The following is a 14,364-nucleotide window of genomic DNA, read 5'->3' on the forward strand; positions in this document are numbered from 1 at the left end:
AGGCAGATTATTTAGACACACTACTTAGACAGTGATTATGGCAATTATATCACTGCAATTTTCACTTACTAAGCTAACACAGTTAGCCTCAGGCCACTCAAACCAATGGGCTGAGGCAGTACAACACGCTAGCATGCCAGCTAACATCTCCCTCAGTGTACCGAAAACGGTTAAATTGGCACTGACAAGCCTGAATTAAATGACACCTGTACACCTTTATACAAATTATAAATGGCCCTGTTAGCATATGCAAGTGTGTAAAGTCAGATATTTTATTTACCAAACGACTTCAGATGGATGATTTGGGTTGTCAGCCACTACAACAAGACTATGAGTTTAAACCAGACCTCCATGAGAACTGTTTCCCCCTTCAAATAATGTGCTCAGGTGGCGCAGCGGTAAAACACAGTAGCACACCAGAGCTGACATTTCGACAACTGACAACTCGTCGGTTTGAAACTCAGCTCTGCCATTTGGCTGGGCTGGGCGCCTACATGAACAAATATTGGCTGTTGTTTATACAGGGTGGGAGCCGGATAGGGACCTCATAACTGTGGCAATTACGACCTCTGCTGGCTGATTGATGGCACCTTTACAGAGTAGAGGAATAATGCATTGATCAGGGTGTGTCTCTCCATACACAAAGCTGATCCGCATATGAACTCGCTTTGTGCAGATCGGTTCTACACACGTGTCGGAGGGGGCGTGTGTCAGGCTCACTCTCCTCAGTCAGGGAAGGGATTAGCATCAGTAGAGACGAAGCATATTGCAATTGGGTAATTGGATATAAGAAAATGCATAAACAAAAACATTTAAAAAATAATGCTTAATTTGAAATCCATTTGAGCTCAACAATTACATTTCACTTCAAACCTACAACAAACCCTCTTTCCATGTCAAACCATGTGCCCTCCTGGTAGGCTGTTTAAGAGTTAAGGTGACACCATGCTGAAATATTTGCAGGTACAGGAACAATCCATCATGCATCTGTACTGTGAGATGAAGAGCCAGGTGATAGCGAGCTGAGATGTAGTACCTAAAAAACTGTCAATACTGTCCTATAAATACAGAGAGTGGTGATTCTCCTGCCTTTGCTCTGTTCCTAACGGAGCATTTCACTCTGATCCACCATCTCTTTCATTAATATTTCATACTATAATGATTTTTCTCTTCCATAAAGTAAAAGCGAGCAGTGAGCGACACCTCTGGGTGTTCTTCAGAAGCAAATAAGAAGAGATTCGGGTTTAAAGATGGCACCGTGTATTTCCCACTTCTGTCAGAATGAATCTGAGAGTCATCAATGTTGCAGAGTAGACTAAAATATCACACTAAAAGATTTTCACACTTTTGATTACTCTAGCAATTGGTTTACCAGACTTAATTGACAAGCCAGTTAAGCTAATTAAACACAGTTAGGCTTCATTTCAATCAGATCTGCAGAATACAAATCTCAATCCTGAGCTTTATCATTGAAGTCCTGGAGATACCCAAAATTTCCCATAGTGAAAAATCATTGGTGGGTGACCAACAGGTCTCAGCAAGATCATTGTAAGTTTTATGATAATGCAAAACTAGACAGTCCAAGTGAAAAAATTGAGGCTGCTGAAAGTGTGGCTTGTACGTCTGCTACAAAGGTTTGGCAATTAGCAGTGACCTGGTCAATTGGGTTGAAGGTGGTCGATTACCTGTCTGCTCCATCCTGCGTCAGGAAAGATAAATTGACCACTGTAGTCCCGAAATGCAAAATACAACTACAAACCCCAGGAACTATAGTGCTAATAAAAGAAAATTTAAGAAAAACCAGGAGATCAATGTGGGGAGTCATTGCTCTTGCTTAGTTGGTAAGATCAACTTGTGTGCATTCGCCCTTGCTTAAAAAAAAATGTTTTCTTGATTTCTGACGTTCAAGGAAGTTTTTGAGTCAGTCGTTGGTTCAGTGAGCCGACTATTTGCTGTTACCTCTGTCTCGCGCTTTTCATCTTTTTTAGTTCACTTTTGAAATAGAAGCACTGAAGCTTTGACCTTGCATCAGTTCAATGGTAGACTGAGTAGCTGGTTGAACGACTGTGATCATGGTTTCACCTAGTGCCCCATTTGTCCCATTAGCTCTAGTTTAGCAAAAAAGAATCTCTGCATGGGACGTGTCGACTCCTTGACTCCTTCCCTCACCTTATGCCCTGTTCACACTATGCAATTTTTGCCATGTGTAAACGAGATGTGCCGGCTCGGAGACAAATCGGCGTTCGCTTGGGGCTCGAAAATCGCCTCTCGATCGCTGTGTGCCAACTGTTCAACGACTCGATTCGAGCGGCTCACCGATCGCTCACTGATCGCTCGCAGACTCAAGAAAGATATCTAGCATGTTAAACATCTGGACATGTCGGCAACTCAAAATCCTGTAGTGTGAAAACTGTTGGGATCAGGTTGTGATCAGGAAGGATAAATTGACCGCTGTAGTCCTGAAGTGCAATGTATGAACTACAAATCCCAGGAACTGTAGTGCTAATCAAGGAAATTTAAGGACAGCCAGGATATCAATGTGGGGAGTCATTGCTCTTGCTCAGTCAGTTAATTGTCAGCTACTTTGCCTTCCCCCTTGCTTTGGAAAAATAAAATCTCTTCATCTCTGCCATTCAAGGAAGTTTTTGATTCAGTTGTTGGTTCAGTGAGCCAACTATTTGCTGTTCCCTCTCTCCCCCTCTTCATCTGTTTTTTTTTTTTTCGTTCACTCTTGGAAGAGAAGCATTGAAGCTTTGACATGCATCAGTTCACTTGTGGACCAAGTAGTTGGTTGACCAGTCGTAGTCATGATTCCACCTAGTGCTCTCTTCCATTAACTCTAGTTTACGTAAAAGAGTCCCCACAACGTTTTTAAGACTCCACTCTTAAAACTTGATTATGCCCAACTTTTGGATCTTTAGTCCTCACCACCTTCTTGAAATAGTAGTTTAAACATCACTTTGTCTACTGGACTGCTTTTTAGTGGCACGTATGTACCTCATACCTATTGACTTTGATTATACTGGTTTAGAGGATAAAAAACAATGAAAGTTTTGCCAGCTCTGCAAAAATATAGGAGCGACTGTTGACTGTTCTTACCAACATCAGTGTCTTCATTTAAAACCACTTTATTTATTTACAAACTTAACTTTGTCCCTCAAGTCCAGAACAGCTTGGTGTGTGACCATTTATCATTTCGTATAGCAGCTCTTAAACTTTGTGCCTCAAGCACAGAGCAGCTCGTAGGTGGTTTGAGTGTGTGATGAGCTACAGCTTTAAAAAATAGGGACAGCAGTAGCATGTACTGGACCTGCAATTATAGGTTGCCAATTTAAGGCCCATAACCCTTAATTGCTAGAATTCTGTTCAGTCATGAATTAAAGCATCTGCTAAAGTCACTGCTTCTGCTAAAGCCAGACAGATGTCATGTGGCAGGGCAGTGGTAGCACAGTGGTTAAGGTACAGGACTAGTAATCAGAAGGTTGCTGGTTCAAGCCCCATATCAGACAGCTTGCCACTGTTGGGCCCTTGAGCAAGGCCCTTAACCCTCAATTGCTTGCAATGTATACTGTCTCAATTGTAAGTCGCTTTGGATAAAGGCGTCTGCTAAATGCTGAAAATGTAAATGTAATGTTATCAGTTACATTGACCACAGAAGGTTGCACATAGTTGTCCTATATGCAGAGGTGCCAATAATATTATATTTCTCTCATATTTTCAGTCTGAGATTAAGCTTATTTAACCACAAAGACACATCTTTTTACTTAGTTTTACCCAGGGTGTTCATAATTCTTAACTGCCATGTACATTTGCTTCACTCTGTCTCTTTAGGTCTAAAACAGGTCTGGATAAAGAACCCGGGATGATTCATCTAGAGACCAGCATTTCAGAAACACGTGAGATTTTGTTTACTCATCATTTCCCTCTTGAACTGCTTGTCTGCTGCCACACCGTAATTCCTGTTTTCTTTTATTTCTTCACCAAGTTCACCAAGTGTAGCTCAGAGACCACTTTAACCTGAAAATGATGTCTGATGCACTTAACAAACACGTCATGAAATTTTCACCGCTTAGCGTCTGCTCTGCCTCTGCCATCAATTAGGACTAATGGCATGTTGTAGGCCACTGCCACCTCTGACATTTACCTAGTGCTTTCACTGGCAGCTTGATTGACAGGGAGAGATGGATGTTTTCAGATATAAAGCACCTTATGAACCTGACTTTTAACTCACATATTCACTCACTTACTCACTGACATTTAGCAAGCAGAACGAACCATGCTTACTGGAGTCCCAACTTCACATATCTGGCAAAGCTTTCCAGTTTCCAAGTCTGGAGTGTCTTTGGGAATTTGTGCCTATTTGGTAAAAAAAAAAAGCATTTGTAGGGTCATGCATTAGTGTTGATCATAATAGACATCCCAATTCATCCCAAAGTGCTTCTTCTACATCAAACTTGTCAATATAGGTCTTTGTACACAGGGACACAGTTACATAACCAGAATGTTAAAAACATGATTTATATCTTTTTCACACTTTCATCATTCACACTCTGGTTTCAACTTTTAAACAAAGGAATAGGAGAGGCAGGCGAGTGGTACGCCCCCCGCTGTGTCGTCACAGCCTTCCCTTTTTCAAGCCTTGGTGTTATTTTTGGGTCTTAGTCTTGCATGTGTTTGACTCCTTCATTAATTTTTTAAGATGTTTGCGTGGGTGTCTGATAGTGCCAGCCAACAGACCGAGGATGTAGTAAAAGTACAAGCTGTAAAAATTAAATGTAATAAACATTTATCAATTAAAATATTTGTGAAAATATTGGAGATGACTAGATCGGGAGCAAATGGGCAAGAAATAAAGTTTAAATATTATAGGGCGATATTATGAGGAATCAGGATAAGTAGGGACTCATTCTTTTGAGGTGGCCTTGGTAATATTTGTATGAATTTCAATGTTTTCACTGACCCATCTGGCAGCTGGAATGCCTTTATTTGTCATATATACACCGAGAAATGGGCAAGCATAAGGATTTGAGCGAGCTTGACAAGGGCAAAATTGTGATGGCTAGACGACATTGTTGCAGACCATGTACACCCTTTCATGAAAACGGTGTTCCCTGATGGCTGTGGCCTCTTTCAGCAGGATAACGTGCCCTGCCACAAAGCAAAAATGCTTCAGGAATGGTTTGAGGAGCAAAACAACGAGTTTGCCATTGTACGGCGCCCCTGAAGCTGAGAGAGTTAGGGCCTTGCTCGAGGGCTCAACAGTGGCTGCATGGCAAAGCTGGGGTTTGAACCCGCAAGCCTTTAGATTGTAACCCACAGCTCTACTCGATAGGCTAACAATATGCAGAATGTTGAGAGTGAATTATTGAGTGTGTGATGTCATGTAACAGGTTGCTTAGTGGCGTAGGTGGGTAGCACTGTCACCTCACAGCAAGAATGTCCTGGGTTTGATTCCCAGGTAGAGTTTGGATGTTCTTCTTGTGTCTGTGTGGGTTCCCTCCCACAGTCCAGAGACATGCTGTTAGGTTATTTGGAGATACTAAAAGTCTCCCTAGGTGTAAGTGGGTGGGAAAATGTGTATGTGTGGGTATTTGCCCTGTGATGGACTGGTGACCTGTCTGGCGTGTTTCCTGCCCTTCACCTAGTGAATCAGACCCACCGTGACCCTGAATAGGATAAAGCAGTGGTAAAACAGACAATTAATGAATGTCTTGTAACAGACCGGCATCATGCCAAATATTTCTTTGTTGTGTAAAGTAGTTTTGTGGCAGTTACTATAAATAAGCAGATGTTTTTAGTAGCTGTGCATAATGAATCTCATTCCTGGAAAATAAAATACATGAGATAAGGATTCCTGGGTTTTAATATTGTATCCAGGTTTTTTTTCCCCCCTTTTTTCTCCCACTTTAGCGCATCCAATTTCTGCCCGTCAATCATCCTCTCACTAATGCTGGACTCTGCTCCTGATTGGGGAGGACGAGGCTGCTCCACGCCCCCTCCGACACGTGCACAGCAATCGAACATCTTATCACCTACACTTGACAAGTGCAGTGCAGTACAGCGCTGTATACGGAGGGCCACACCCTCTACCGCACTCCTTTCCCATCTCCGTGCAGGCGCCACCAACCAGCCAGCAGAGGTCGTAATCGCACTAGTCTGAGAGAGAGTCCCCATCCGGCTTATTCCCGCCCATATCTGAACAACAGGCCAATCGTTGTTCATGTGGCCGCTCCTCCTCAACTGGCAGGCAGAGCCGAGATTCGATACGATGCATTCGAGATCTCAGCTCTGGTGAACAGCGTGGGTTTTTACCGCTGCGCCACCTGAGCGGCAGGTTTTTTATTATTATTATTTTGTTTATTTATTTTAATTTTAATTATTTAATTTAATTTATTTATTTGTATTTATTTAATTTTATTTATTTATTTAATTTTATTTATTTATTTTCCACATGTTCCTTCTGCATTTTCTCTGACCCTCTAAAAATATACAGTAGATGTATGGACCACACTAAAGGGTGTGAGGGAGTGAATAGGTGTGAGGAAGTGAATAGGTAAACGTGGGATGTTATTTAACAGATTGGCATCCTGTCTTCATACCCTGAACCCAGTATTTTTATGTAGCACTTACAGAACATAAATAAAAGATATCTGTCACCTTATGCACCAGCATAAACTGTTGAATAATAATCTGGTGAAGCATTTCATGACATTCATTCTTTTTCTTCTATACAGAGGCTCTGTACGTCACCTGCAGGCTACAGAACTGCACTGATGCCAACAAGGGCAAACCTTTTCCCGGCTACATCGACCCCAATTCCCTGGTGGTGGAGGACGAGTACGTGTTTGTGCAGGTGAGCCATAAATGGAGGTGGCACGGCGGGTGAACAGAGCTGCGACCCACGGCGCGGTGTCGACAGAGTCACCAGGCACTGATAAAACACTGCTGCGAAAGATTGGATTTATTAGGAGGAGATGGAATTGGCTTTGTGTGAATTTGTCCAGACATTCTGTGATCATTTCGTTTTGAATGTTTTCATCCAATCTTACTGTAGAGCTTCTAGAGCGCGGGCTAAATCTGGGAGACGGTGCGATCTGACAGAATGACTGAGTAATGTAACCCTGATAAATTGTGTCTAGCACCTAACAGCGTTTATAAAAAGGGTGCTGGGAAATTGTAGCCTCATCTAAATGAGTCTTCTTGCACTCTTGCTTGTGTCTGTCTCGATTATCTAAAGGTGTCAACAGGCGGCCGGCCAATCTACTACGTGTCATCCAGAAGAGATCTGTTCACACCCATGAAGTTGCCCAAGTACACACTTCCAAAGGTAGCCAACCTCATTCTAGCATCTAATTGACATTGACAGGGTATGTACAAGTGAATGATTCTATTTGAGCTTTGTTTTTATCCCCTGGTACCATGAAATAAGTACCTTCACAGAGTATTTTTAACTAGGAATAGTTTCTCAGTACATTATTAATTTGCATAAACCTTGATATTTCTCTGTTCTCAGCCTTCTCACACTTTGTCTCATATGACAATTAGATACGTTTTATACGATCAAGTCCCCCATCCCCTGAAAGTGTGCTCACACTGAATCCCGACAGTCTGCGGCAGATCAAATTTACAAATTCCCAGCATGTGCCGTGTGTTTTCAACGCGACCAGAGCCCGCCAAGCCCAATTTAAAGCTAATAAGAGTATTAATTTTGTGTCAGAGCCAGGAACAATGGAGAGAGGTGTAAGAGGATGAGGTGTGATCGTGTATAATAATCTGATTTGGCACAGCGGGGTGGGATCGTCCTGGCTCTCCAGCAGGTCCCTACACCCCAAGTCGCACATTTTTATTCAGCTGGAATTGATTGTGAATGGAAACTGCTTTAAGGTCAAAGACGACCCCTGCTACGTATGTAGATTTGGACAAAGTACCAAAAAAATAAATAAATTAATAGTAATAATGGAATAAATAACAAAAAATTAAAATAAAATTAAGAAATCAATATATAAATAAAATAAAACTCATAAAATGTAATTTGCATATATTTTTGAGACTTTCATGGACGTTTGATTTTTTGTTTATACAACTTTAAAAGTGTTTTAGGCTCCCAGACATTGATGTCAGGACTCAGACTCACAATGTCCTAATAGCCAGATCTATAATGGTTGACATCTTTAGTAAAGATGCCACATTACCAGCACTAAGTCTTCACCTATAATGTTTGTCTCTTAAATCAGTGGTCCACAACCACCGGTCTATTTATTACCAGGCTGCACAGAAAGAATGAATAATTAGAGATCGCTAGAAAATCACTGCTGTTTTCACTTGCTTTCATGTTGGGTGTTATTGTCTTATTGTCACCCCTAGTTGGGAGCAGCGTCTCGTTGTAGCGAAAAAAGCTCATTTTACATTGTTTGTGAGCAATATTATTAAAATCGCCCGCCCCCACTGGTCTGTGAAATTATGTCTTATATGAAACTGGTCCATGGTGGAAAAAAGGTTGGGGAACGCTGTCTTAAATCTTAAGTCCTTCAGTTTCCCAGGTCCTCTCTTGTTGACTGTCTTATCTCAGGGGACATGGACTTTAATTTGTTGCTTATCATAGCATTCATAAGTAGATTTGGACATACAATAAAAGGCCTTGTATGTGGACACCTCTTCACTCCCCATGCACATCAATAAACCTTGTGTGACCAAGACTGGGTTGCTGGTTGTTCTACGACAAACCACTTTTGGTAGGTATGAGTCTTGCCTTTTAGAAGATGTTCTGACCCTGTCACAATTTGTCCTTTAATAAAGGTGTTTAGATTTTTACTCTTGCCCATTCTTCATTCTTCCAACCTATTAACTTCAGGAACTGATTGTACACTTGCTGCCTAATATACTTCACTCTTTGAATGATGTTATTGTAATAAAATGATTCATGAGCACTGTCATACTGGAACAGAAGTCCTCCTGGAAATAATGCATATAATGTATATTATATAACTAAGGCCCTACCTAATTCATGGCCGTGAAAATAAAGCCACGGACAGTGAAATGAGCCATTTCCCATCTAATATTTAACTTGCTGTGAAATTTAAAACATGCACTATGAGGCAGTCCTAGCAATCATACAGCAATTAAGTTAGTGTAATAGACTTTTCTGTGCTGTAGTGTGCTGACAATGTTTGATGTATGTGTTTACATATTGAGTGCATTTTGTCCCTTTGGGGATTCCAAAATCAATTTTTTAAAAAGTGTTCTTCTCTACACATGTGATCACCTCTCTGCGGTCTGTGCTGTGACTCAAAAAAACAAGCCAGTAAAGTATTATGCTCCTGGTAGTTCGTCTATGTACAGTTTATTTCTTACTTTATAAACTCAGCAAACTGTCGGTTACACTAGCAATCGGGTTAGACAAAATATCCAAGTGTAAAGCAGCTAAAAACACGATTGGGGTAACTGAGTTTGGAAAATTTATGAGTGTTATTTAATGACTGCCGTGAAATGTGGCACTTTTCTTTAACAACCTGTGAAATCTGCGATTTTTGAAAAATGAGCTGTGTATTTAAGCACATTTTGTCTTGAATTTAGTAGTGCCCTATATATAACTGATACACCTCTTAGGGATGGATGTGTTTAAAACACCAGATCCCAGTATATACAAAGCTCACCCACATACTTTTGGCCATGTATTGTATGTTCTGTTCTGGATCATCAAGAAAAATACACTTAAGCCATCTAATAAACTGCACTGCCTTTAAGACATTATTTACACTAAACCTTTATTGTTTAGGACCTGCATGTAATCAGCACAGATGAGAACCGTGTGGTGGCAGCGGTTCAGGAGTGGAATCAGAATGACACCTATAACCTGTACGTCTCAGAAGCTGGAGGAGTGTTTTATACGCTGGCCCTGGAGAACGTCATGAGCAGTATGGGACCCGAGGGCAACGTCATGATTGACCTGTATGAGGTAGAATTTAGTTACAGTGCTTTAATAGCTTTTTTTTCTTTTCTTTTAAATTCAGGGCTGTGACTAATCTGACCTTCTGCTAGAGATTAAAATAACAAGTGTTCATGATTTTTCTCTCTGAAAGGTTTTCTGTGTCATGATTTATCTTGAAATATAATTTGTTTTGTGCAGATGTGCAAAGCAGATTCATAAACAGTGACTAATGCATTAGCAAGACATTTTGTTAAATGTTCTTTTTTTATTGTTAGATAATATTTTCACGTCAATCCCACACCCCTTTTTTTTCAGTGATCTATTATTAAACAGGTTTGACCTTTTTAGAATTTAGCTTGGATTGATGTTTCAGAAACACACTGTTCTGCTTTTTTCTGTTGAATTTCATTGCCAACTGTAGAGCTTAGGTTAAGGATGAGGTGCTTCAAATTTAGAATGATTTATTTATGTATTTTAAATAGAGACACGTAGGCTTGGATGTACGAAGGTGACGCATAATGCAAATACGCCAGCTGAGGTCAAATTTTTAAAGGCTGAAGATCATCACACAAAGTGCATCTGCTACCGCCTACTAATTGCACTAAAATTTAATATAATAAATAATATTATTTTTAAAAGCATAGTTTTGTTTATGCATGTTCTTCCTTTTTCTCCTTTTTAGCACGTCCAGTTGCCCGATTGCGTCATGCTTCCTCTCCGCCAATGCTGACCCTGCCCCCTCCGACACGTGGGCAGAAGCCGTATACATTTTGTCACCTACACTTTGACGAGTGCAATGCGGATCAGCACTGTGTACGGAGAGACACACTCTAATCAACGCACTCTCTTTCCCGTCTCTGTGCAGGCGCCATCAATCAGCCAGCAGAGGTCGTAATTGCATCAGTTATGAGAGAGTCCCTATCCGGCTTAATGCCCCACCCCTATATGAACAACAGGCCAATCGTTGTTCATGTGGCTGCTCAGCCCAGCCGGCAGGCAGAGCTGAGACTCGATACGATGTATTCGAGATCCCAGCTCTGGTGTTCTAGCGTGTGTTTTACCGCTGTGCCATTGTTTATGTATGTTGTCTTTTTTTTCTTAATAACTCTTAATGTTCTTAATGTTATTTTCCCTCATCTTTTCCTCATGTTATGATTTCAGTCGTATCTGCACCAGACGCCTTTGGTTTTGCTTTTGGTTAATTAACGTAGTTGTTCATTGTTTTCCCCTAATATTTTTTTATTTAATATTTATTAATTCATTTATTAATTAATTTATTAATTCATTTATTTATTTGAATGTGTTGTTTTCCTTGGCAATGCAATTGCAGTAAAGATGTGTGGAACTCTAAATGACAAAGGTGTAAAACATATGCACTGGAAAACATGTGCAGGTCTCTAGTTTAAGGTTCAAAGGTCCTCTATTTAAGCTGTGACTGGGATAAGTACTGATCTCAGTACTGCTGAATAAGACACATTGAAAATAAATGTACTTTTAATTTATATTTTGGTATAGTTTATGTAGTTAATGATGCAATTTTCTTAATACATCCACACACATCCACAGTGTTTTAATATGGGTTAAATTTAATTAAATTGCACTCAGTGGACTCATTCAGACCCCTTTGACTTTTGACAATCATTCCTAATAATGTGAAAAGTAAAATAATAGAAAAATCAAATCTTCTGTTCACAAAAGCATTCAGAGCCTTTCCTGTTGCACTCTGAATTATAGTTAGGTGCATTAGGTTTGCTTTAATTATCTGGATAATTAAGATGTAGCTAGAGCTCGATTTGGAGTCCATCTGTAGCAATTTTAATGACTGGACATAGCGCCGCTTGGCTGTATGACTTCCATAAGCCTGGATCTCTAGCAACTCAAGTCTGACATCTTACTGATCTCACCCTGTGCCATCACAAGAAAAGGGAAAAGGTTGCCAAGGTAAGGGAAAAAAACCAAAAACTATTCATAGAAACATTCTACAGACGCCCAGGCCGAGATGAGGTGCAACACAGCTAAACTTTGGTGCAATCTACACTAGAACCTGTGCACAAGACCAATTCCAAGTGATGCAAGTGGTGGACAGTCAGTGTGATCTTCAGACAAACCACCACAACTTCATCTTCAGAATTCTTTTTCTTCATCCTTATGATCGTCAGTGGATTTTACAAACCAAATATATTTTGGGCACCTCATTTACTCCAGAAATTAAGTTCTCGAGTTGAGTGAATTATAGCCCAAACAATCATTTTCACTTTATCTGAAGATCAAATCATTAAACCCCAGGTAATAGACTTTTGTCCAATTAACTTGGATTTGACCTAGAAAGCTTTTTGATTGAGGTCACCTCCCTCCATTATGTTGTATATGTGAAAAATCTCTGCTTCCAGCCAGATTAAAGGGAAGTACCCCTCAGTAATTGAACATCAACAAATTAGTTAATTTCTTCTTGCTTTGTTTTGCAGGTTGCAGGAATTAAGGGGATGTTCTTAGCCAATAAGAAATGGGGTGATCAGGTAAAGACATACATTACGTACAACAAAGGCCGGGACTGGAGACTTCTGCAGGCGCCTTCTACTGATCTACGAGGAAACAGCATCCACTGTGTATTGGTGGGTAACCAAAAAGTGAATGAGAAATAAAGAGAAATATTTAATGGTGATGTTTTAATGATTAAACACCACATAATACAGACCAATTCAGGGGTATCTAGGCCTATCCACAACCAAGTGAGTATACTTGCACACTTGTGTGGATGTTTTTTGATTATAGAAAACTTTTTTTTTTACAAGAAAAATATGTTTTGGCTCATAGTTATATTTATTATTTTTATTATTATTATTATTATTAGTATTATTATTATTAATGTTGTTATTGGTAATATAATAATAATAATAATTATTATTATTATTAGTATTATAATTATTGTTATTGTTGTTATTATTATTATTATTATTATTATTGGTAATGTTATAATAATAATAATAATAATAATAATAATAGTAATTAATTATTATTAGTAGTAGTATTATTATTGTTATTATTATTATTATTATTATTAATACTATTATTATTATTATTATTATTAATGTTATTGGTAATGTTATAATAATAATAATAATAATAATAATAATAATAATAATAATAATAATAATAATAAAATATTATTATTATTATTATTATAGGTATTGTTATTGGTATTGTTAATGTTGTTATTGTTATTATAATAATAATTATTATTGTTAATGTTATTATTATTATTGGTATTGTTAATGTTATTGTTAATGTTATTATTGTTATTGTTAATGTTATTATTGTAAATGTTATAATTAATATTATTATTTTCACATTTTATTTAGTGAATTATTATTATGCTACCTACTTAAAGTACATTGACGGTGGAAAAAAACACTAAAATAATATATAATAAATAATAATATTTGTTTTTTAATTTTTGATAAACATTTAATAAATTATAATACACAATTGCTAAAGCAACCATGAAAAAGCCTGGCCCTTATAATAAAGATAAAAGTACTTCACATTAAACCTGTAAATACTGTACTCCCCAGAATTATGTTGCTATGCAACACTATGCCAATCTAAATAAAGATTTAAAACATTTAAAAACTTTTTGATTCTCTACATTATATTGCATGAGTAGTACATGCACAATTCCAGATCATTCTAAATTGTTCAGGGTTTATTTTTTTTGTACATGCTGTGTGTTAGTCTGATAGAAAATCCATCATACTAACTTCATAAAAAGCAAACAATATGGGCATCTATTCTTTTAAAAATGGACTGTCACCTTGGCCCTGTTGTTTACGTTAAACAGGTCATGTGGCCATATGTCGGCTTGACAAATTATCACTCGTCAGATACACTTAGATGCTGGCAAGAAATAATTACCCTTTGATAAATTTGACTAATTAATGGTCTCACATCCAGCCTCGCCTTCAGCCCCATTATAGAGCTATTTGTCAGGAAATGTCAAAGTTTTAATAAGCTCCCAAACAGTCTGTGCAACATGTGCTTACCATTGGCATTTGCAGGGTTGTAATGAGAATTGTGTCATTTAAGGTTACTCCAATCAACATGAATGTTGGGATACAACAACTGGGGCTGGGTGCAGTGCTGGGATTTGTAATTAGGTCTTTATAGACCGAACTGCTGCCCATCGGCTTATCTGATGCTGCTTTAAAAGAGTTTGTATTGATTTGGACATGGTAAACAATTTAAAGTGATTTTTGTGTGTTGATTGTAGCCGTACTGCTCCCTGCATTTGCACCTACACGTGTCAGCTAACCCATATACATCTGGAAACATCGCCAGCAAAGAGTCAGCGCCCGGAATCATAGTGGCATCAGGCAAGTACCTAAGTTTCTTCTGCAATATTATATTATGACAAAAATCAATTAAGGTTTGTGTTGATG

General features: G+C 38.7%; 1 protein-coding gene across 1 annotated transcript in view; it reads left to right on the forward strand.

The window, feature by feature from the left end:
* LOC134329605 (VPS10 domain-containing receptor SorCS1) overlaps positions 1–14,364 on the forward strand; it is a 230,639-nt gene that overhangs the window by 190,184 nt on the left and 26,091 nt on the right. The window contains exons 6-11 of the mRNA XM_063010883.1: positions 3,832–3,896; positions 6,735–6,853; positions 7,238–7,327; positions 9,776–9,955; positions 12,394–12,540; positions 14,196–14,298. Coding sequence (XP_062866953.1) covers positions 3,832–3,896; positions 6,735–6,853; positions 7,238–7,327; positions 9,776–9,955; positions 12,394–12,540; positions 14,196–14,298 — 704 coding nt within the window. The remainder of the gene's footprint in view (positions 1–3,831; positions 3,897–6,734; positions 6,854–7,237; positions 7,328–9,775; positions 9,956–12,393; positions 12,541–14,195; positions 14,299–14,364) is intronic.

The sequence above is a fragment of the Trichomycterus rosablanca genome, chromosome 15 (assembly GCF_030014385.1).
Source record: "Trichomycterus rosablanca isolate fTriRos1 chromosome 15, fTriRos1.hap1, whole genome shotgun sequence".
NCBI classification, from domain to species: domain Eukaryota; kingdom Metazoa; phylum Chordata; class Actinopteri; order Siluriformes; family Trichomycteridae; genus Trichomycterus; species Trichomycterus rosablanca.